The sequence below is a fragment of the Bufo gargarizans genome, chromosome 5 (assembly GCF_014858855.1).
Source record: "Bufo gargarizans isolate SCDJY-AF-19 chromosome 5, ASM1485885v1, whole genome shotgun sequence".
In the NCBI taxonomy this organism is placed as follows: Eukaryota; Metazoa; Chordata; class Amphibia; order Anura; family Bufonidae; genus Bufo; species Bufo gargarizans.
The window spans coordinates 242548196-242572606 of record NC_058084.1 but is presented as its reverse complement, the minus strand read 5'-3'; the positions used below and the strand labels follow the sequence as shown (position 1 = coordinate 242572606).

Here is a 24411-nt window from a genome sequence, read left to right as displayed (position 1 = left end):
TGATTAACTCCTCCAAAAGACTTCATTCAGAGATCGATCTGCAGCTGTGGGTGATTGAACTGCTGCTATTGAATTGCTCACTGTTTTTAGGCTGCCCAGAGTGTTTTTCAGTCACTTTTTTCTGGGGTGATCGGGGGCCATTTTGTGTCTTGTGGTGCGCCAGCACAAGCTGCCACCAAGTGCATTTAACCCTCAATGGTGAGGTTGTTTTTTGGCTAAATCCTACATCAGGGTGAAGCTGTCACACCAAGTGCATTTAACCAGCAATAGTCTGTTTATTTTTTGGCCATATACTACATCAGGGGCAAGCTGTCACCAAGTGCATTTAACCCTCAATGGTGTGGTTGTTTTTTAACTAAATCCTACATCAGGGTGAAGCTGTCACACCAAGTGCATTTAACCAGCAATAGTCTGTTATTTAGTGTCCGTCAAAGCACAGTTTTTGTTCTGGGTTGAAATACAATTCCCGATTTAGCAATTTCCTAATTTAGTGGTTTCTGCTGTATCACGCCTACTTTAAATTTATCCCTAAAAGGGTATATCAGATTCAAGGTGCACATAGGGTCATTCTGAATAACTTCACACACACGCTACTGTGCATTTCCAAGTCTAATTCTGTCAGTAAACCTATACCTGTCACCCAGCGCCTAAATAATAGGCCTCAAATTTATAGTCAGCTAAATCTGTGGTTACTGCTATGCCTGTATTAGTGTAATACGGTACCTAAATATATAGCCAGATAGTGTTAGTTGTCTTTAAAAAAAGGCCTGAATTTGAATTCAATACATTGGGTCAAATAATATTTTTGTTGTTGTGGTGAACGATAACAATGAGGAAAACATCTAGTAAAGGACGCGGACGCGGACAAGGTCGTGGTGGTATTAGTGGAACCTCTGGTGCTGGGAGAGGACGTGGCCGTTCTGCCACAGCCACACGTCCTAGTGTACCAACTACCTCAGGTCCCAGTAGCCGCCATAATTTACAGCGATATTTGGTGGGGCCCAATGCCGTTCTAAGGATGGTAAGGCCTGAGCAGGTACAGGCATTAGTCAATTGGGTGGCCGACAGTGGATCCAGCACGTTCACATTATCTCCCACCCAGTCTTCTGCAGAAAGCGCACAGATGGCGCCTGAAAACCAAGCCCATCAGTCTGTCACATCACCCCCATGCATACCAGGGAAACTGTCTGAGCCTCAAGTTATGCAGCAGTCTCTTATGCTGTTTGAAGACTTTGAAGAAGGGTTTCCCAAGGGCATCCACCTAGCCCTTCCCCAGCGGTGGAAGACATAGAATGCACTGACGCACAACCACTTATGTTTCCTGATGATGAGGACATGGGAATACCACCTCAGCATGTCTCTGATGATGATGAAACACAGGTGCCAACTGCTGCGTCTTTCTGCAGTGTGCAGACTGAACAGGAGGTCGGGGATCAAGACTGGGTGGAAGACGATGCAGGGGACGATGAGGTCCTAGACCCCACATGGAATGAAGGTCGTGCCACTGACTTTCACAGTTCGGAGGAAGAGGCAGTGGTGAGACCGAGCCAACAGCATAGCAAAAGAGGGAGCAGTGGGCAGAAGCAGAACACCCGCCGCCAAGAGAATCCGCCTGCTACTGACCGCCACCATCTGGGACCGAGCACCCCAAAGGCAGCTTCAAGGAGTTCCCTGGCATGGCTCTTCTTCAAACAATGTGCTGACGACAAGACCCGAGTGGTTTGCACGCTATGCCATCAGAGCCTGAAGCGAGGCATTAACGTTCTGAACCTTAGCACAACCTGCATGACCAGGCACCTGCATGCAAAGCATGAACTGCAGTGGAGTAAACACCTTAAAAACAAGGAAGTCACTCAGGCTCCCCCTGCTACTTCTTCTGCTGCTGCCGCCTCGGCCTCTTCTGCTGCTGCCGCCTCGGCCTCTTCCTCCGCCTCTGGAGGAACGTTGGCACCTGCAGCAAAGCAAACAGGTGATGTACCACCAACACCACCACCACCTCCGTCACCAAGCATCTCAACCATGTCACACGGCAGCGTTCAGCTCTCCATCTCACAAACATTTGAGAGAAAGCGTAAATTCCCACCTAGCCACCCTCGATCCCTGGCCCTGAATGCCAGCATTTCTAAACTACTGGCCTATGAAATGCTGTCATTTAGGCTGGTGGACACAGACAGCTTTAAACAGCTCATGTCACTTGCTGTCCCACAGTATGTTGTTCCCAGCCGGCACTACTTCTCCAAGAGAGCCGTGCCTTCCCTGCACAACCAAGTATCCGATAAAATCAAGTGTGCACTGCGCAACGCCATCTGTGGCAAGGTCCACCTAACCACAGATACGTGGACCAGTAAGCACGGCCAGGGACGCTATATCTCCCTAACTGCACACTGGGTAAATGTAGTGGCAGCTGGGCCCCAGGCGGAGAGCTGTTTGGCGCACGTCCTTCCGCCGCCAAGGATCTCACGGCAACATTCTTTGTCTCCTGTTGCCTCCTCCTCCTACTCGGCTTCCTCCTCCTCTTCTTCCACCTGCTCATCCAGTCAGCCACACACCTTCACCACCAACTTCAGCACAGCCCAGGGTAAACGTCAGCAGGCCATTCTGAAACTCATATGTTTGGGGGACAGGCCCCACACCGCACAGGAGTTGTGGCGGGGTATAGAACAACAGACCGACGAGTGGTTGCTGCCGGTGAGCCTCAAGCCCGGCCTGGTGGTGTGCGATAATGGGCGAAATCTCGTTGCAGCTCTGGGACTAGCCGGTTTGACGCACATCCCTTGCTTGGCGCATGTGCTGAATTTGGTGGTGCAGAAGTTCATTCACAACTACCCCGACATGTCAGAGCTGCTGCATAAAGTGCGGGCCGTCTATTCGCGCTTCCGGTGTTCACATCCTGCTGCTGCTCGCCTGTCTGCGCTACAGCGTAACTTCGGCCTTCCCGCTCACCGCCTCATATGCGACGTGCCCACCAGGTGGAACTCCACTTTGAACATGCTGGACAGACTGTGCGAGCAGCAGCAGGCCATAGTGGAGTTTCAGCTGCAGCACGCATGGGTCAGTCGCACTACGGAACAGCACCACTTCACCACCAATGACTGGGCCTCCATGCGAGACCTGTGTGCCCTGTTGCGCTGTTTTGAGTACTCCACCAACAGGGCCAGTGGAGATGACGCCGTTATCAGCGTTACAATACCACTTCTATGTCTCCTTGAGAAAACACTTAGGGCGATGATGGAAGAGGAGGTGGCCCAGGAGGAGGAGGAGGAGGAAGAGGGGTCATTTTTAGCACTTTCAGGCCAGTCTCTTCGAAGTGACTCAGAGGGAGGTTTTTTGCAACAGCAGAGGCCAGGTACAAATGTGGCCAGCCAGGGCCCACTACTGGAGGACGAGGAGGACGACGATGAGGAGGAGGTGGAGGAGGATGAGGATGAAGCATGGTCACAGCGGGGTGGCACCCAACGCAGCTCGGGCCCATCACTGCTGCGTGGCTGGGGGGAAAGGCAGGACGATGACGATGCGCCTCCCACAGAGGACAGCTTGTCTTTACCCCTGGGCAGCCTGGCACACATGAGCGACTACATGCTGCAGTGCCTGCGCAATGACAGCAGAGTTGCCCACATTTTAACGTGTGCGGACTACTGGGTTGCCACCCTGCTGGATCCACGGTACAAAGACAATGTGCCCACCTTACTTCCTGCACTGGAGCGTGATAGGAAGATGCGCGAGTACAAGCGCACGTTGGTAGACGCGCTACTGAGAGCATTCCCAAATGTCACAGGGGAACAAGTGGAAGCCCAAGGCCAAGGCAGAGGAGGAGCAAGAGGTCGCCAAGGCAGCTGTGTCACGGCCAACTCCTCTGAGGGCAGGGTTAGCATGGCAGAGATGTGGAAAAGTTTTATCAACACGCCACGGCTAACAGCACCACTACCTGATATGCAACGTGTTAGCAGGAGGCAACATTTCACTAGCATGGTGGAACAGTACGTGTGCACACCCCTCCACGTACTGACTGATGGTTCGGCCCCATTCAACTTCTGGGTCTCTAAATTGTCCACGTGGCCAGAGCTAGCCTTCTATGCCTTGGAGGTGCTGGCCTGCCCGGCGGCCAGAGTTTTGTCTGAACGTGTATTCAGCATGGCAGGAGGCGTCATTACAGACAAACGCAGCCGCCTGTCTACAGCCAATGAAGACAAGCTGACGTTCATAAAAATGAACCAGGCATGGATCCCACAGGACCTGTCCATTCCTTGTGCAGATTAGACATTAACTACCTTCCCTTAAACATATATTATTGTACTCCAGGGCACTTCCTCATTCAATGCTATTTTTATTTTCATTTTACCATTATATTGCAAGGCTACCCAAAGTTGAATGAACCTCTCCTCTGTCTGGGTGCCGGGGCCTAAATATATGCCAATGGACTGTTTCAATGTTGGGTGACGTGAAGCCTGATTCTCTGTTATGACATGCAGACTGATTCTCTGCTGACATGAAGCCAGATTCTCTGTTACGGGACCTCTCTCTTCTGCCTGGGTGCTGGGCCTAAATATATGACAATGGACTGTTGCACTGGTGGCTGACGTGAAGCCTGATTCTCTGCTATAACATGCAGACTGATTCTCTGCTGACATGAAGACAGATTCTCTGTTACGGGACCTCTCTCCTCTGCCTGGGTGCCTGGGCTTAAATATATGCCAATGGACTGTTCCAATGTTGGGTGACGTTAAGCCTGATTCTCTGCTATGACATGCAGACTGATTCTCTGCTGACATGAAGCCAGATTCTCTGTTACGGGACCTCTCTCCTCTGCCTGGGTGCTGGGCCTAAATATATGACAATGGACTGTTGCACTGGTGGCTGACGCGAAGCCTGATTCTCTGCTATGACATGCAGACTGATTCTCTGCTGACATAAAGCCAGATCCTCTGTTACGGGACCTCTCTCCTCTGCCTGGGTGCTGGGCCTAAATATATGACAATGGACTGTTGCAGTGGTGGCTGACGTGAAGCCTGATTCTCTGCTATGACATGCAGACTGATTCTCTGCTGACATGAAGCCAGATTCTCTGTTATGGGACCTCTCTCCTCTGCCTGGGTGCTGGGCCTAAATATATGACAATGGACTGTTGCAGTGGTGGCTGACGTGAAGCCTGATTCTCTGCTATGACATGCAGACTGATTCTCTGCTGACATGAAGCCAGATTCTCTGTTACGGGAACTCTCTCCTCTGCTTGGGTGCTGGGCCTAAATATATGACAATGGACTGTTACAGTGGTGGCTGACGTGAAGCCTGATTCTCTGCTATGACATGCAGACTGATTCTCTGCTGACATGAAGCCAGATTCTCTGTTACGGGACCTCTCTCTTCTGCCTAAGTGCCTGGGCCTAAATATATGCCAATGGACTGTTCCAATGTTGGGTGACGTGAAGCCTGATTCTCTGCTATGACATGCAGACTGATTCTCTGCTGACATGAAGCCAGATTCTCTGTTACGGGACCTCTCACCTCTGCCTGGGTGCTGGGCCTAAATATATGCCAATGGACTGTTGCAGTGGTGGCTGACGTGAAGCCTGATTCTCTGCTATGACATGCAGACTGATTCTCTGCTGACATGAAGACAGATTCTCTGTTACGGGAACTCTTTCCTCTGCCTGGGTGCTGGGCCTAAATATATGCCAATGGACTGTTGCAGTGGTGGCTGACGTGAAGCCTGAATCTCTGCTGACATGAAGCCAGATTCTCTGTTACGGGACCTCTCTCCTCTGCTTTGGTGCTGGGCCTAAATATATGACAATGGACTGTTGCAGAGGTGGCTGACGTGGAGCCTGATTCTCTGCTATGGCATGCAGACTGATTCTCTGCTGACATGAAGCCAGATCCTCTGTTACGGGACCTCTCTCCTCTTCCTGGGTGCTGGGCCTAAATATATGACAATGGACTGTTGTAGTGGTGGCTGACGTGAAGCCTTATTCTCTGCTATGACATGCAGACTGATTCTCTGCTGACATGAAGCCAGATTCTCTGTTACGGGACCTCTCTCCTCTGCCTGGGTGCTGGGCCTAAATATATGACAATGGACTGCTGCACTGGTGGCTGACGTGAAGCCTGGTTCTTTGCTATGACATGCAGACTGATTCTCTGCTGACATGAAGCCAGATTCTCTGTTACGGGACCTCTCTCCTCTGCCTGTGTGCTGGGCCTAAATATATGACAATGGACTGTTGCAGTGGTGGCTGACGTGAAGCCTGATTCTCTGCTATGACATGCAGACTGATTCTCTGCTGACATGAAGCCAGATCCTCTGTTACGGGACCTCTCTCCTCTGCCTGGGTGCTGGGCCTAAATATATGACAATGGACTGTTGCAGTGGTGGCTGACGTGAAGCCTGATTCTCTGCTATGACATGCAGACTGATTCTCCGCTGACATGAAGCCAGATTCTCTGTTACGGGACCTCTCTCCTCTGCCTGGGTGCCTGGGCTTAAATATATGCCAATGGACTGTTCCAATGTTGGGTGACGTGAAGCCTGATTCTCTGCTGACATAAAGCCAGATTCTCTGTTACGGGACCTCTCTCCTCTGCCTGGGTGCTGGGCCTAAATATATGACAATGGACTGTTGCTCTGGTGGCTGACGTGAAGCCTGATTCTCTGCTATGACATGCAGACTGATTCCCTGCTGACATGAAGACAGATTCTCTGTTACGGGACCTCTCTCCTCTGCCTGGGTGCCTGGGCCTAAATATATGCCAATGGACTGTTCCAATGTTGGGTGACGTGAAGCCTGATTCTCTGCTGACATGAAGCCAGATTCTCTGTTACGGGACCTCTCTCCTCTGCCTGGGTGCTGGGCCTAAATATATGACAATGGACTGTTGCACTGGTGGCTGACGTGAAGCCTGATTCTCTGCTATGACATGCAGACTAATTCTCTGCTAACATGAAGCCAGATTATCTGTTACGGGACCTCTCTCCTCTGCCTGTGTGCTGGGCCTTAATATATGAAAATGGACTGTTGCAGTGGTGGCTGACGTGAAGCCTGATACTCTGCTATGACATGCATACTGATTCTCTGCTGACATGAAGCCAGATTCTCTGTTACGGGACCTCTCTCCTCTGCCTGGGTGCTGGGCCTAAATATATGACAATGGACTGTTACAGTGGTGGCTGACGTGAAGCTTGATTCTCTGCTATGACATGCAGACTGATTCTCTGCTGACATGAAGCCAGATTCTCTGTTACGGGACCTCTCTCTTCTGCCTGGGTCTAAATATATGCCAATGGACTGTTCCAATGTTGGGTGACGTGAAGCCTGATTCTCTGCTATGACATGCAGACTGATTCTCTGCTGACATGAAGACAGATTCTCTGTTACGGGAACTCTTTCCTCTGCCTGGGTGCTGGGCCTAAATATATGCCAATGGACTGTTGCAGTGGTGGCTGACGTGAAGCCTGATTCTCTGCTATGACATGCAGACTGATTCTCTGCTGACATGAAGCCAGATTCTCTGTTACGGGACCTCTCTCTTCTGCCTGGGTCTAAATATATGACAATGGACTGTTGCAGTGGTGGCTGACGTGAAGCCTGATTCTCTGCTATGACATGCAGACTGATTCTCTGCTGACATGAAGACAGATTCTCTGTTACGGGAACTCTTTCCTCTGCCTGGGTGCTGGGCCTAAATATATGCCAATGGACTGTTGCAGTGGTGGCTGACGTGAAGCCTGATTCTCTGCTATGACATGCAGACTGATTCTCTGCTGACATGAAGCCAGATTCTCTGTTACGGGACCTCTCTCCTCTGCTTTGGTGCTGGGCCTAAATATATGACAATGGACTGTTGCAGTGGTGGCTGACGTGAAGCCTGATTCTCTGCTATGGCATGCAGACTGATTCTCTGCTGACATAAAGCCAGATCCTCTGTTACGGGACCTCTCTCCTCTTCCTGGGTGCTGGGCCTAAATATATGACAATGGACTGTTGCAGTGGTGGCTGACGTGAAGCCTTATTCTCTGCTATGACATGCAGACTGATTCTCTGCTGACATGAAGCCAGATTCTCTGTTACGGGACCTCTCTCCTCTGCCTGGGTGCTGGGCCTAAATATATGACAATGGACTGCTGCACTGGTGGCTGACGTGAAGCCTGGTTCTCTGCTATGACATGCAGACTGAATCTCTGCTGACATGAAGCCAGATTCTCTGTTACGGGACCTCTCTCCTCTGCCTGTGTGCTGGGCCTAAATATATGACAATGGACTGTTGCAGTGGTGGCTGACGTGAAGCCTGATTCTCTGCTATGACATGCAGACTGATTCTCTGCTGACATGAAGCCAGATTCTCTGTTACGGGACCTCTCTCCTCTGCCTGGGTGCCTGGGCTTAAATATATGCCAATGGACTGTTCCAATGTTGGGTGACGTGAAGCCTGATTCTCTGCTGACATAAAGCCAGATTCTCTGTTACGGGACCTCTCTCCTCTGCCTGGGTGCTGGGCCTAAATATATGACAATGGACTGTTGCTCTGGTGGCTGACGTGAAGCCTGATTCTCTGCTATGACATGCAGACTGATTCTCTGCTGACATGAAGACAGATTCTCTGTTACGGGACCTCTCTCCTCTGCCTGGGTGCCTGGGCCTAAATATATGCCAATGGACTGTTCCAATGTTGGGTGACGTGAAGCCTGATTCTCTGCTGACATGAAGCCAGATTCTCTGTTACGGGACCTCTCTCCTCTGCCTGGGTGCTGGGCCTAAATATATGACAATGGACTGTTGCACTGGTGGCTGACGTGAAGCCTGATTCTCTGCTATGACATGCAGACTAATTCTCTGCTAACATGAAGCCAGATTATCTGTTACGGGACCTCTCTCCTCTGCCTGTGTGCTGGGCCTTAATATATGAAAATGGACTGTTGCAATGGTGGCTGACGTGAAGCCTGATACTCTGCTATGACATGCATACTGATTCTCTGCTGACATGAAGCCAGATTCTCTGTTACGGGACCTCTCACCTCTGCCTGGGTGCTGGGCCTAAATATATGACAATGGACTGTTACAGTGGTGGCTGACGTGAAGCCTGATTCTCTGCTATGACATGCAGACTGATTCTCTGCTGACATGAAGCCAGATTCTCTGTTACGGGACCTCTCTCTTCTGCCTGGGTCTAAATATATGCCAATGGACTGTTCCAATGTTGGGTGACGTGAAGCCTGATTCTCTGCTATGACATGCAGACTGATTCTCTGCTGACATAAAGCCAGATTCTCTGTTACGGGACCTCTCTCCTCTGCCTGGGTGCTGGGCCTAAATATATGACAATGGACTGTTGCAGTGGTGGCTGACGTGAAGCCTGGTTCTCTGCTATGGCATGCAGACTGATTCTCTGCTGACATAAAGCCAGATCCTCTGTTACGGGACCTCTCTCCTCTTCCTGGGTGCTGGGCCTAAATATATGACAATGGACTGTTGCAGTGGTGGCTGACGTGAAGCCTTATTCTTTGCTATGACATGCAGACTGATTCTCTGCTGACATGAAGCCAGATTCTCTGTTACGGGACCTCTCTCCTCTGCCTGGGTGCTGGGCCTAAATATATGACAATGGACTGCTGCACTGGTGGCTGACGTGAAGCCTGGTTCTCTGCTATGACATGCAGACTGATTCTCTGCTGACATGAAGCCAGATCCTCTGTTACGGGACCTCTCTCCTCTGCCTGGGTGCTGGGCCTAAATATATGACAATGGACTGTTGCAGTGGTGGCTGACGTGAAGCCTGATTCTCTGCTATGACATGCAGACTGATTCTCTGCTGACATGAAGCCAGATCCTCTGTTACGGGACGTCTCTCCTCTGCCTGGGTGCTGGGCCTAAATATATGACAATGGACTGTTGCAGTGGTGGCTGACGTGAAGCCTGATTCTCTGCTATGACATGCAGACTGATTCTCCGCTGACATGAAGCCTGATTCTCTGTTACGGGACCTCTCTCCTCTGCCTGGGTGCCTGGGCTTAAATATATGCCAATGGACTGTTCCAATGTTGGGTGACGTGAAGCCTGATTCTCTGCTGACATAAAGCCAGATTCTCTGTTACGGGACCTCTCTTCTCTGCCTGGGTGCTGGGCCTAAATATATGACAATGGACTGTTGCTCTGGTGGCTGACGTGAAGCCTTATTCTCTGCTATGACATGCAGACTGATTCTCTGCTGACATGAAGCCAGATTCTCTGTTACGGGACCTCTCTCCTCTGCCTGGGTGCTGGGCCTAAATATATGACAATGGACTGCTGCACTGGTGGCTGACGTGAAGCCTGGTTCTCTGCTATGACATGCAGACTGATTCTCTGCTGACATGAAGCCAGATCCTCTGTTACGGGACCTCTCTCCTCTGCCTGGGTGCTGGGCCTAAATATATGACAATGGACTGTTGCAGTGGTGGCTGACGTGAAGCCTGATTCTCTGCTATGACATGCAGACTGATTCTCTGCTGACATGAAGCCAGATCCTCTGTTACGGGACGTCTCTCCTCTGCCTGGGTGCTGGGCCTAAATATATGACAATGGACTGTTGCAGTGGTGGCTGACGTGAAGCCTGATTCTCTGCTATGACATGCAGACTGATTCTCCGCTGACATGAAGCCTGATTCTCTGTTACGGGACCTCTCTCCTCTGCCTGGGTGCCTGGGCTTAAATATATGCCAATGGACTGTTCCAATGTTGGGTGACGTGAAGCCTGATTCTCTGCTGACATAAAGCCAGATTCTCTGTTACGGGACCTCTCTTCTCTGCCTGGGTGCTGGGCCTAAATATATGACAATGGACTGTTGCTCTGGTGGCTGACGTGAAGCCTGATTCTCTGCTATGACATGCAGACTGATTCTCTGCTGACATGAAGACAGATTCTCTGTTACGGGACCTCTCTCCTCTGCCTGGGTGCCTGGGCCTAAATATATGCCAATGGACTGTTCCAATGTTGGGTGACGTGAAGCCTGATTTTCTGCTGACATGAAGCCAGATTCTCTGTTACGGGACCTCTCTCCTCTGCCTGGGTGCTGGGCCTAAATATATGACAATGGACTGTTGCACTGGTGGCTGACGTGAAGCCTGATTCTCTGCTATGACATGCAGACTAATTCTCTGCTAACATGAAGCCAGATTATCTGTTACGGGACCTCTCTCCTCTGCCTGTGTGCTGGGCCTTAATATATGAAAATGGACTGTTGCAGTGGTGGCTGACGTGAAGCCTGATACTCTGCTATGACATGCATACTGATTCTCTGCTGACATGAAGCCAGATTCTCTGTTACGGGACCTCTCTCCTCTGCCTGGGTGCTGGGCCTAAATATATGACAATGGACTGTTACAGTGGTGGCTGACGTGAAGCCTGATTCTCTGCTATGACATGCATACTGATTCTCTGCTGACATGAAGCCAGATTCTCTGTTACGGGACCTCTCTCCTCTGCCTGGGTGCTGGGCCTAAATATATGACAATGGACTGTTACAGTGGTGGCTGACGTGAAGCCTGATTCTCTGCTATGACATGCAGACTGATTCTCTGCTGACATGAAGCCAGATTCTCTGTTATGGGACCTCTCTCTTCTGCCTGGGTCTAAATATATGCCAATGAACTGTTCCAATGTTGGGTGACGTGAAGCCTGATTCTCTGCTATGACATGCAGACTGATTCTCTGCTGACATGAAGCCAGATTCTCTGTTACGGGACCTCTCTCCTCTGCCTGGGTGCTGGGCCTAAATATATGACAATGGACTGTTGCAGTGGTGGCTGACGTGAAGCCTGATTCTCTGCTATGACATGCAGACTGATTCTCTGCTGACATGAAGATAGATTCTCTGTTACGGGACCTCTCTCCTCTGCCTGGGTGCTGGGCCTTAATATATGAAAATGGACTGTTGCAGTGGTGGCTGACGTGAAGCCTGATACTCTGCTATGACATGCATACTGATTCTCTGCTGACATGAAGCCAGATTCTCTGTTACGGGACCTCTCTCCTCTGCTTGGGTGCTGGGCCTAAATATATGACAATGGACTGTTTCAGTGGTGGCTGACGTGAAGCCTGATTCTCTGCTATGACATGCAGACTAATTCTCTGCTGACATGAAGACAGATTCTCTGTTACGGGAACTCTCTCCTCTGCCTGGGTACTGGGCCTAAATAGATGACAATGGACTGTTGCAGTGGTGGCTGACGTGAAGCCTGATTCTCTGCTATGACATGCAGACTGATTCTCTGCTGACATGAAGCCAGATTCTCTGTTACGGGACCTCTCTCCTCTGCCTGGGTGCTGGGCCTAAATATATGACAATGGACTGTTGCAGTGGTGGCTGACGTGAAGCCTGATTCTCTGCTATGACATGCAGACTAATTCTCTGCTGACATGAAGCCAGATTCTCTGTTACGGGACCTCTCTCCTCTGCCTGGGTGCTGGGCCTAAATATATGACAATGGACTGTTTCAGTGGTGGCTGACGTGATGCCTGATTCTCTGCTATGACATGCAGACTAATTCTCTGCTGACATGAAGACAGATTCTCTGTTACGGGACCTCTCTCCTCTGCCTGGGGGCTGGGCCTAAATATATGACAATGGACTGTTGCAGTGGTGGCTGACGTGAAGCCTGATTCTCTGCTATGGCATGCAGACTGATTCTCTGCTGAAATGAAGCCAGATTCTCTGTTACGGGACCTCTCTCTTCTGCCTGGTTGCCGGGGCCTAAATATCTGAGAATGGACTGTTGCACTGGTGGGTGACGTGAAGCCAGATTTTCTGCTATGGGACCTCTCTCCAATTGATATTGGTTAATTTTTATTTATTTTATTTTTATTTTTATTCATTTCACTATCCACATTTGTTTGCAGGGGATTTACCTACATGTTGCTGCCTTTTGCAGCCCTCTAGCCCTTTCCTGGGCTGTTTTACAGCCTTTTTAGTGCCGAAAAGTTTGGATCCCCATTGACTTCAATGGGGTTCGGGTTCGGGACGAAGTTCGGATCGGGTTCGGATCCCGAACCCAAACATTTCCGGGAAGTTCAGCCGAACTTCTCGAACCCGAACATCCAGGTGTCCGCTCAACTCTACACAGGAGCAACAAGGGAATGTACCTTTCAATGTGTTTTTAAGCCATATACTTGATGTGGGACACTGATATAGGCTGTGGACTAGCGGTCACGTTAATTGGAACCACGACGGTACGTGATGGACGGACGTTTAGACATCAGATCTCCAATATCTGGATCCGACTGCTAGATGGACCAATGTGTCTGTAAGATCTCACGTACCTGTCTATGTGCCTTGTCATACGTACCTATAATCCTGGGGGCAATATTTTCCTGTGCCCTAATTTTAGGGCTTAGTAGTTGTTCAGGCCAATGCCTGTTTCAGATTGTGTTGTGGGTAACCCCAATTTGTAAAACGGGTCCTCAAATCACCCGCAGATACCTTGAAGTCACTTAGTTCTGAGCAATTCCTCCTAGCTCTCAAGTGTCCCTTAGGGATACCTTTCTTGGGGGCTAGGGGGTGACCGCTGTCCCAGCTGTTCTTAGATGTTTGCTTTCTGAACAGATTTGTGACAATTTTTCTATCTGTCTTCACTAAAATGGTAAGATCCAGGAGCGTAATTTCACATTCATTGATGTCAGAAGTTAAAAACAGGCCTAGCTAATTCACGTTTAGTTCAGCCACAAATTGGAGCTGATGGACCAGAAGATACCCAAGATAGGTACCAGCAGTACAGGTGTGGTAGACAGACAAGGTCATACCAGGAGCAACAAAGCAGGAACTGAAGGATGAGGCAGAGGCGTAGTCAGACAGGCAGTATAAGGAAGCCACCAAGTGGCACAATGACAGTCTGGAGGTGGCAGCAGCAGCAGTAGCAGCATCAGGAGAAGGTCACTGAGTGGCACAATAACAGAGTGTGGAGGTGGTGGCGGCAGCAACATCTGGAGGAGGCCACAGAGTGGCACAACGAGAGATTGAGGAGGTGGCAGCAGCATGAGGGGGCCAGTGAGTGGCAGGATGACGAGAGATTGTGGAGGTGGCAACAGCATGAGGAGGCCACAGAGTGTCCGTCTTCGTCTATTCATTTATAGGGAATATGGAACAGAAGGTTTAAATTTCTCAACTTTATAATGTGTTGCTTAAAACACAATTTAATAATACACGTTCTCTGGTACAAAAGGCTTGGCAAATTGATTGTCTGTTAATTTCCCTCAAAGATTGGGATAATATATCGGCAAATTTAAGTTTACTTTCTTATAATTTTAATCACGTTTTGGTTCAATTTATTTTTCAATATTTAATACATTTTATAATAAAAAATTAGTGTTGACTAAGACAGGAGAGAATCCTGAGGGAGAAAGCATTCCAAAAAACTATTTCTCTCCACCTGGAAATGAATCCTGTCAAGATTGAGTGCAGTATCGGCTGCTCATCAACCCATATACTTCTGGGGAAACCTGCCTGGCATGAACAGGCCTTTAGTAGCTATAGATAATGAGAAGACAAGGCGTCAAAATAGCTTTGAGCCTTGAAGAGTTGCGAAGTTCATCAAGATACGTCACTAAAGATTTTACTGCATTAAAACCGCAGCGCTGATCACTAAATAAATAGTTTTTCGACTAAAATACTTCAATAAAGATTTTACCGCATGTAACCTGTGAGGGATTCCTCTTTTTCGGGGGTCATTCTCACAATTATCTTCACAACAGCTGGATTGCAGGTCCAAACATGAGGTTTATTTTCACAACAACAAAACAAAGTAACACCTTGCTCGTCTGGGCTCTAACTAAACATGAAATATCCCTACCTCACTTAAAGCACCATTCACACACGTTAATAACATGCAGATTTTCCAGCTAATAGTCCAGCTCACTTCTAGGCTGTAACAAAGTCAGTCCAGTACCTTTGGGGGTATGGGGTCTAGAAGTCCTGCCGACTCTGACCGTGCGCCTGTCGTTTCCCAGACCTCGCAGAGTCCCCCAAAGTTCAGGCTATCACAAAGTCCCGTGGACCCTCAGCCTGCCCTGCTGAGACCACTCTTACAGAGCCTCCAGCAAGACTCTGTTGCACAAAGAATCTCTCTCCTGACAGTCTGGGCTGGGCTCTTATAAAAGACTGATTGTGGCACCTGGTGCTGCCTCAGACCTGATGACTGATGGGGAAGACATGGAAACGCCTGCCATAAATCTCCCCTAGCAGCTATGAGGCCTGTCACTGCCTCACATACCCTCCCTCCTTTGTTCAAGCCTTTAGGGGTGAAGGGGTGAACACTAGTATCAAATCCAGATGCTCGTGAACGGACATTGACCTGGCCTAAAGTCTTCAACTTATTCTGCCAGACCCAGGACAACAGCGCTTGGTTAGTCACCCTCATGAGTTTATTACAGAGCCGATAAGAGCTACGGGATTTTCTTGCCAATCTCATGAGCAGGTTTTCTCTTTCACGAGCGAGGATGATGCACTTTCGCACCCGTGGACTCTCTTTTTTTCTGTTCCTCTCCACATTTGGCATTCGGTCTCTGGAACTTCTCTCAGAAGATATTTTTATACGACCGGCAGGCTCTCTTTTTAGATTCTCTGGCTTCTGCACATGTTCCTCATGTCCTTTCTTGGACTGCTGCAGCTATTGACCGAACCCAGTCATGGTCGTGTCCCGACCCTTTCTCCTTGGCCTTGCGGTGCTCATTCTGCAGAGCAGGCTTATCCCCACTTGCTTCTTTTACATGCCTCCGATTCACTTCTTCCTTCTTTCCAGCAGTGGTTTCTCCCGCAGTTTCAGAGACCTCTGCTTCTTTAGTCTTTTTTTTTTCACTTTGGTAGCCGCTCCTTCGGTCAGTGCAGCACCTGAGGACTTTACGTCCTCCGACATGTCGGCCTTAGCTTCTTCAGCTTTGGTTTTCTTGGACCCGGCATCATATACTTGCCCTCTTAAGTCCTTTTCCTCTTTTTCGAGGTAGGAGGTACCGGGTAGTGATGGACGAACATTGGCTGGGACGGTTCACAAACTCGATCAAATGTTTGTGAACCACAAGTTCACGCAGGCCCCATTCACTTTAATGGCAGGCGAACCTGAAACACCTTCAGCTCATATTTGCAGCCACAAAATACTTAGTAGAAGTGTACAAATAGTCCCTCAACATAGCCAGTGGCATACTAGAGGGGGATCAATGACAAAAATTCCAACAAAAAATATGTATCTTAATCAGGGGACAATTTTTTGCGTAAATTCTCAGAAATGTGCCCTGTTGGAGCCTAGAAAAATGTTATTTTAGCCCACGGGATTACGGGCCTTAAAAATTAGGCATTCACCTGACAAACAAGAAATTCTGATTATGTGGCACGAGGTACATTATGTGGTCAATGGATAACATTTTTACTGTAGGCCACTGGACTACAGGCCCAAAACATTAGGCAACAGAAAAGATTAAGTGATTATGTGGCCGGAGGTATATTACAACGTCAATGGATATCAATTTTACTGCAGGCCAGTACAAATACAGGTCAAATACATATGTTCAAAGTAACTAAAAATATAAAATTGGATTAAAAACATGGCTAACGAAATCCCCCCCTCTTGAAAAAAAACTCCTAATAATAATAGTTGAAATTTGATAACACGTGGTCGTCACTGGTATTGAATTCCTCCGAGGCCGCAACAATTATTCTTTCAGCGTACATAAAACAACAAATAAGTGGCTGAAGATAGCTTACACGGTCATTGGATATCAATTTTCCAGCAGGCCAGTGTACCGCAGACCCCAAAAGCTATCCATTCAGCATACATAAAAGAACAAGTAAGTAAGTGGTGGTGGTAACATTTCCGCCATTTTGTGTTTGTGGTGGGGGTCTAAGTAGGTTGTCATCCAGTACTGGTCCTTGCCCGTTATGCTTTTTATACAGGGGTCCCTCTTCAAACACTGGAGCATGAAGGCCCCGATTTGCACTGAACTGGAAGGGATGGAATGGCCTGGCTCCTGCTTATCATCCAGGATAATGTCGTCCTCGGTCTCCTCCCCCCAGCCACGGACACCACCAGAGATCCCAGAAACTTTCAAAGCATGCTCCGTTTTCTCCTCCTTCACCCCGACACCATCCTCATCTGACTCCTCTTCAGACTCCTGTTGACTTGTCTCAGATGGAGTAGCCCCCCTTCCCCCCTGGGAATTCATCCAGCATTGTGACTTCCTCATCTTCTTGCTCCTCGACGGCTTGATCAATGATACGACGCAAAGCACACTCCAGAAAGAAGGCATAAGGACCAGTTTGGTGATCTCATCACAGAATGGCCACAGAAGTCAGCATGTGTCGCGCATGAGCAGCCACTGTCACAGTGAAAAAAAAAAACTAAAGAACATGTCCTGCTGCAGAATTCATACAGGTAGTCGTTAACAGCACATTTCTGCTGGAGAAGCCTATCAAGCATATACAAGGTGGAGTTCCAGCACGCTGGCCTGCCGCAAGACATCCTGGACCCAGGGGGATTTGGCAACAAATCTCTGCATGACTAAGTTCAGGAGATGTGCCATGCACAGCACGTGTGTCATTTTGCCCTGCTTCAGCAAGCTCAGCAGATTGGCACCATTGTCAAACACCACTTTACCAACTGTCAAATTGAGCGTAGTTAGCCACTGATCGGCCTGTGACCACAGAGCTGAAAGGAGTGCAGGACTGGTGTGGCTCGTGGCTCTTGGCTTCCAGGCACAACAGCAGCAGCACAGCATGGCAATGTCTCACCTGGCATGTCGAATAGGTTCTGGGGAGCATGGGGGGTGCAGCGGAAGAGGCAGCAGCAGTGGAAAAGGAGGAGTCAGCCGAGGAGGAGACGGAGGAGGAGGAGGAGAAGAAGAGGCAGGCCTGCATGCAATCTGTGGCAGTAACACCAATTCCACACGGGTGCTTTGGGTTACATGATGAAGGCCGTCAGATGGTCCACCCAGTGGGCAGTAAAAGTTATGTACCTTCCTTCCCCGTGTTTGCAAGACCACGTGTCTGTGGTCAGATGTATCTTGGCCCCGACACTGTGTGCCAGAGATATATTAACTTGCCGCTGAATGTGGTTATATAGTTCAGGGATGCCCTTCAGGGAGAAATATTTCCTTACGGGGGACCTTCCATTGCGGTGTGCCAATGGCCACAAATTTTCTAAAGGCCTCCAAGTCCACCAATTTATATGGCACTAGTTGGCGCGCTAGCAGTTCCAACAAGCCAGCGGTCAGCCATTGAGCAAGAGGATTATACGGCGTTATCATTTTTTTACCCTCGAACATTTGGGCCACGAAAGCCTGCCTTGTGCCAGATGAACGCGACGACGGCATGGTGGAAGGTGGAGTGGAGGACAAATGGGAGGAGAAGGAGTAGAGGCAGGATGTGGAGCACCAGGAGTGTGGCTTTGTGTGTTCTAACGGTGTTGCTCCCACTGGGCTCGGTGATGGGAGGCCAGGTGCCTTCTTAAGGTGGTCGTCCCTAGGTGAGTGTTGGGCTTACCGTGACTTATGCGTTGACAGCACAAGCTGCAGATGGCAACACTATTATCAGCATCAGACAAGTTTAAAAAAGCCTACACTGCGGAGCCATGTGCCAGTGTCCTGGGAGTGCAAGAGTGCTCCAGATACATTTGCAGTCTGCTTTTTGCCTCCTGTGCACTGCGAGTTCTGCCTGCTTCTCCTCCTTGTCTGCTGCTCCGTCTCTCCCTCTGAACTCCCTTCCTCTTCCTCTCTTGTGGGCACCCCTGTAACGTCCATAGACACGTCATCATCGTCACCTTCACCACCACTGACATTAGAGATTCCAGAGTAGGCTGCAAAAGTGGGGACCACCCTCCTTGGGCTTGTCTGGGTACTGTTGTCAGACCGCTGGGTGGCGGCCGTTGATACCTCCTCTTCCTCATCTGATGGCAAGAATGGCTGTGCATCGGTAAGGTCTGGGAATTGATGGGAAAATAATTTTAGTGGAGGGGCTATAGTGGTGGTGGTAGTGTCTTTGGGGTTGCACACAGCAGAGAGTGAGGAGGGTGCAGAAGCGGAATGCCGAGTGAGCCACTCAACCAACTCTGATGCGTCCTTTGACATAATCACACGCACCTTCTCCAACTTCCCACTTAGGCTTCGGCCTGGTGCACCCGACCCCTACCACCCCTGCGGAATGGCCTGACTCTTACTCGGCCTGTCATTTTCAAAATTACCCTGAGACAAAGTCCCTATAGAAGAGCAGTATTTGTGGAAGAAAATGATATATCACACCAGTTGCAAATAGTTGTTCCAATGACGTTTGTCCCGCTGTATAGCTGTGGTATCTCAGCAAAGCCATAACAAAATGCTGCACAATACAAATGCACTATATAGAAATTATATTCTAGATATATCACACCCCTGCCTCAATCAGATTTTTTGGGGGGCAACTGGTATATCACACCAGTTGTAATAAGTTGTTCCAATAGCACTTGTCCTTCTGTATAGCTGCAGTATCGCAGCAGAACCACACACAATTGCTGCACAATACAAATGCACTATAATATACTTTCTATGTCACAAAGTATATTATAAGTATATTACACCCCTCAGAATGTCACACCTATCAATAGCACACCTATACCAGTCCTTAAAATAATTTATTAGCTAGCGTTTGGTGTCTCTATACTCTTTAACAGTCTGTCCCTGCTCCAAACAGCAACCTTTCCCTACACTGGCAAAAAAAAAAATTTAAAATGTCGGCCAGATCGGATTTATTTATATGGTAGGGGGTGTGTCCATGTGCTGAAACATCTCAATTGGCTGTCCTGTCCCACTTGCTGGATGTGTCATGGGTCAAAGTTCTGCACAATGCAAAGAATATTGCGCCGGCGGACATCTCCATATGTTCACCTGTTCGGCCAACAGCGAATGAGCCAAGTTCGGCGCGTAACGACCGCCGGGCGAACCGCAAGGCCATCTCTACTCCTCAGGGCACAGATGGCCATGAAATGGAAGTGTCACGTCTTCTGTCCCCTCGTCAATCAAATTTGTCCACATCCCCTACAGGACATGAAGCAGTGGAATGATATCATTCAAATAGCACGTGTCACGCATGAGCTGCCACTGGGGAGTAGACGTGTCCATCTGCAGCACTGATAAATTGTTGACCACCTTCCTCTGTTTGTACAGGAGCATGAGGTACCAATGTGTGGAAATATAGTATATCAGACAATGTTTGGGAAGAACATTTTGCCTTTGCAGCTCAATGAGAGTGTGTTTTGCACAGTAAGAGTGGCTGAAGTGCATGCACATTTTCCTGGAAACTTGCGTTCAGTGAAAGACTTGAAAAACTGGATAACAACGGGATTGAAGACGTGCGCCATGCAGGATGCATGGGTCAGCCCTCCCTAACATAGTGCACACAAAATGTTATCAGTAACCATAGTTCCTATCTCCAGTTGGCGAGGAGACAGCCAGTGTTTGATTTCTTTATTGATGACACTGAGCAGTTCCTCCCCAGTGTGGCTCCGTTCACCAAGGCTGACCAAGTTTTGTGGGGATGCAAATTTTTCCCAAACTCTGGATCGGATTCCACTTTGGATGCTTTAATTCTCTCAAAACTATTCATAACATCCTCCTATCAATATCAGATTGGCCCATCAGCTGTTAGAAGAAGCCGCACTGCTATGTGGAGTGACCCAGGGGCGTAGCTAAAGGCTCATGGGCAAGAGTTGAGCTTGGGCCCCCCTTCCCTCAGTGCTTTGTGACCAGGGGACTGAGGCAAACATTTAAATGCCACCCCCATACCAAATTCTTGACCTAACCCCTTCCCTCCAGCCAGAGGTGTAACTTAACCAGCATGCAATTTCGATAATACTGGTGTCTTCTTATGTGGCACAAGTCTTTTTGGGCCCCCTCAGGCTCCTGGGCCCGGTAGCGACTGCTACCTCTGCACCCCCTATAGCTACGCCCCTGGAGTGACCGTACATTCGTCACATGTCCTAGTTGCAGCTAAATCCCATTCAAGTGAAGGGGCTGAGCTGCAATACCAAGAACAGCCTCTATACAATGTACAGTGCTGTGCTTGGTAAGCGCCCTGAATGCTGCCACGTTCACCAGAGCTCTGGGGAGCACCGCAGCTTCCCAAAACAGCTGATCAATGAGGGTGCCAGGACTTGCACCTCTGCCAATGTGATATTGATGACCTATTCTATTTTTCCATTTATAGTAGGTATAATATCACTTTAATTTAGAATGATGCCCATTTCTCAGCTCTATTTTTTTTTTTATCAACCATGTTTGCTTATGGATATGCGCCTGAGACTATGAATATTATTATGCTAGTCTAAATGTTCTTGTAGTATACAGTACAGACCAAAAGTTTGGACACACCTTCTCATTCAAAGAGTTTTCTTTATTTTCATGACTATAAAAATTGTAGATTCACACTGAAGGCATCAAAACTATATATTAACACATGTGGAATTATATACATAACAAAAAAGTGTGAAACAACTGAAAATATGTCATATTCTAGGTTCTTCAAAGTAGCCACCTTTTGCTTTGATTACTGCTTTGCACACTCTTGGCATTCTCTTGATGAGCTTCAAGAGGTAGTCACCTGAAATGGTCTTCCAACAGTCTTGAAGGAGTTCCCAGAGATGCTTAGCACTTGTTGGCCCTTTTGCCTTCACTCTGCAGTCCAGTTCACCCCGATTGAGTTCAGGTCCAGTGACTGTGGAAGCCAGGTCATCTGGCGCAGCACCCCATCACTCTCCTTCATGGTAAAATAGCCCTTACACAGCCTGGAGGTGTGTTTGGGGTCATTGTCCTGTTGAAAAATAGATGATGGTCCAACTAAACGCAAACCGGATGGAATAGCATGCCGCTGCAAGATGCTGTGGTAGCCATGCTGGTTCAGTATGCCTTCAATTTTGAATAAATCCCCAACAGTGTCACCAGCAAAGCACCCCCACACCATCACACCTCCTCCTCCATGCTTCACGGTGGGAACCAGGCATGTAGAGTCCATCCGTTCACCTTTTCTGCGTCGCACAAAGACACGGTGGTTGGAACCAAAGATCTCAAATTTGGACTCATCAGGCCAAAGCACAGATTTCCATGTCCATTCCTTGTGTTCTTTAGCCCAAACAAGTCTCTTCTGCTTGTTGCCTGTTCTTAGCAGTGGTTTCCTAGCAGATATTCTACCATGAAGGCTTGATTTAAACAGTCTCCTCTTAACAGTTGTTCTAGAGATGTGTCTGCTGCTAGAACTCTGTGTGGCATTGACCTGGTCGCTAATCTGAGCTGCTGTTAACCTGCGATTTCTGAGGCTGGTGACTCGGATGAACTTATCCTCTGCAGCAGAGGTGACTCTTGGTCTTCCTTTCCTGGGGCGGTCCACATGTGAGCCAGTTTCTTTGTAGCGCTTGATGGTTTTTGTGACTGCACTTGGTGACACTTTCAAAGTTTTCCCAATTTTTCGGACTGACTGACCTTCATTTCTTAAAGTAATGATGGCCACTCGTTTTTCTTTACTCGTTTTTCTTGCCATAATACAAATTCGAACAGTCTATTCAGTAGGACTATCAGCTGTGTATCCACCTGACGACTCCACAACGCAACTGATGGTCCCAACCCCATTTATAAGGCAAGAAATCCCACTTATTAAACCTGAAGGGACACACCTGTGAAGTGAAAACCATTTCAGGTGACTACCACTTGAAGCTCATCAAGAGAATGCCAAGAGTGTGCAAAGCAGTAATCAAAGCAAAAGGTGGCTACTTTGAAGAACCTAGAATATGACATATTTTCAGTTGTTTCACACTTTTTTGTTATGTATATAATTCCACATGTGTTCATTCATAGTTTTGATGCCTTCAGTGTGAATCTACAATTGTCATAGTCATGAAAATAAAAAAAAACTCTTTGAATGAGAAGGTGTGTTCAAACTTTGGGTCTTTACTGTATATTGAGGGTAGCACCTCTTTTAGACTGAGCAACGCCCATCTGCCTGAGCCTTTTGAGCAGAGTATAAATGTAGCTGGTTCGTACACTGCCCTGAAAATTGTAGGATTAGTTAAGTCCAAGAGAGGCGGTATATTAGTGTTAGGTACCCATCTGCGGAAGCCACCTTGAAGACTGGTAGATGGGCCCGACACACGTTTGATCAAAAATGTGTGCAAAGAGCTTATATTTTTCAATTTATAGTAGATATAATACCACTTTAATTTAGAATGATCCCCATTTCTAAGCTCTATTGTTTGTATGTGAAATGTGCAGCTATTTTTTTATCAACCATGTTTGCTTGATGGATATGCACCTGTGACTATGAATATGAATGTGCTAGTCTAAATTTTCTTGTACTATTCTGTGGCTAGGTCATCATTATTATACAGATAAACTCTTAAATTATGATTTTATATTATTGTATGTGAGCAGCACATTCCAATATCCGTGAAATCTGTGTCAAGATGAAATATTTAGTTGGATGTGCAATTTTTCGACTTCTTATAGTATTTGGCTTGCAATTGTAGCTATATTACCATTACCTTTGGTTGGTATACAGGGATTTATTGGATTATTAATTGTGTAACTGTATATAATACCAGTATATGATTCTGTACTCACCCAGCGTTCTTTATTTTGGGAAAATACAAATTGGTGTAATGTAGTTGGATGTTGTAAAATAAATGCAAGCACTGCATGTAATACCTTTTTACTGACCACATACAAACTACACTGAAATACATAATAATGTTTATATAAGGAACGGATAAAGACTGAAATAACTATTTCATATTTTTGTCTTTGTTGTAGGACCAAACTGTTTTGCAGAAACTGTTGTTATCCCAGCTGGAAGAGAAATAAAAACTGATGAATGCACTATATGCCACTGTACCTATGAAGAAGGCACCTGGAGAATTGAAAGACAAGCATTATGCACTAGACATGAATGCAAACAGATATAAATTTTTAAAAACAGAATAAAACTCAGTGGTATCAATGGACTTATGGCAACGGACAATCTGGAAGTAACACATGACAAAAAGTAAAATGACAAAAAACAAAAAGGTTCCTACCATTGTATTTCTTTTTAATAAAATGTAAGATACAAGAATTTTGAAGAAAAAAAAAGATATAGATTTCTGTCTGAATAAATGTGTATTTTTCACAGTAATTACTTAACTACACTAAATATTTCATGTATCTATAAATCCCTTCAGATCAATAAATGTTTTATATACATAATAAAATTAAAATGCTATGCATTTATTGAGTTTTAGTACCCACATTTTATATGAAATAAAATTCCTTATGAACATCCAAATATAAAAAAAATTAAAAGTACATATATTAACACAATTTGTATTTGTTTTTACATGATACAAAATGTATTAAATTTTTTTATGTCAAGGTTGATGTTAGACTAAATTTTCTAGTGTTTCTCTAGAT

General features: G+C 47.4%; 1 protein-coding gene across 1 annotated transcript in view; it reads left to right on the top strand.

The window, feature by feature from the left end:
- VWC2 (von Willebrand factor C domain containing 2) overlaps positions 1–23927 on the top strand; it is an 822025-nt gene extending 798098 nt beyond the window's left edge. The window contains exon 3 of the mRNA XM_044294796.1: positions 23776–23927. Coding sequence (XP_044150731.1) covers positions 23776–23927 — 152 coding nt within the window. The remainder of the gene's footprint in view (positions 1–23775) is intronic.
- Positions 23928–24411: the final 484 nt, after the last annotated feature.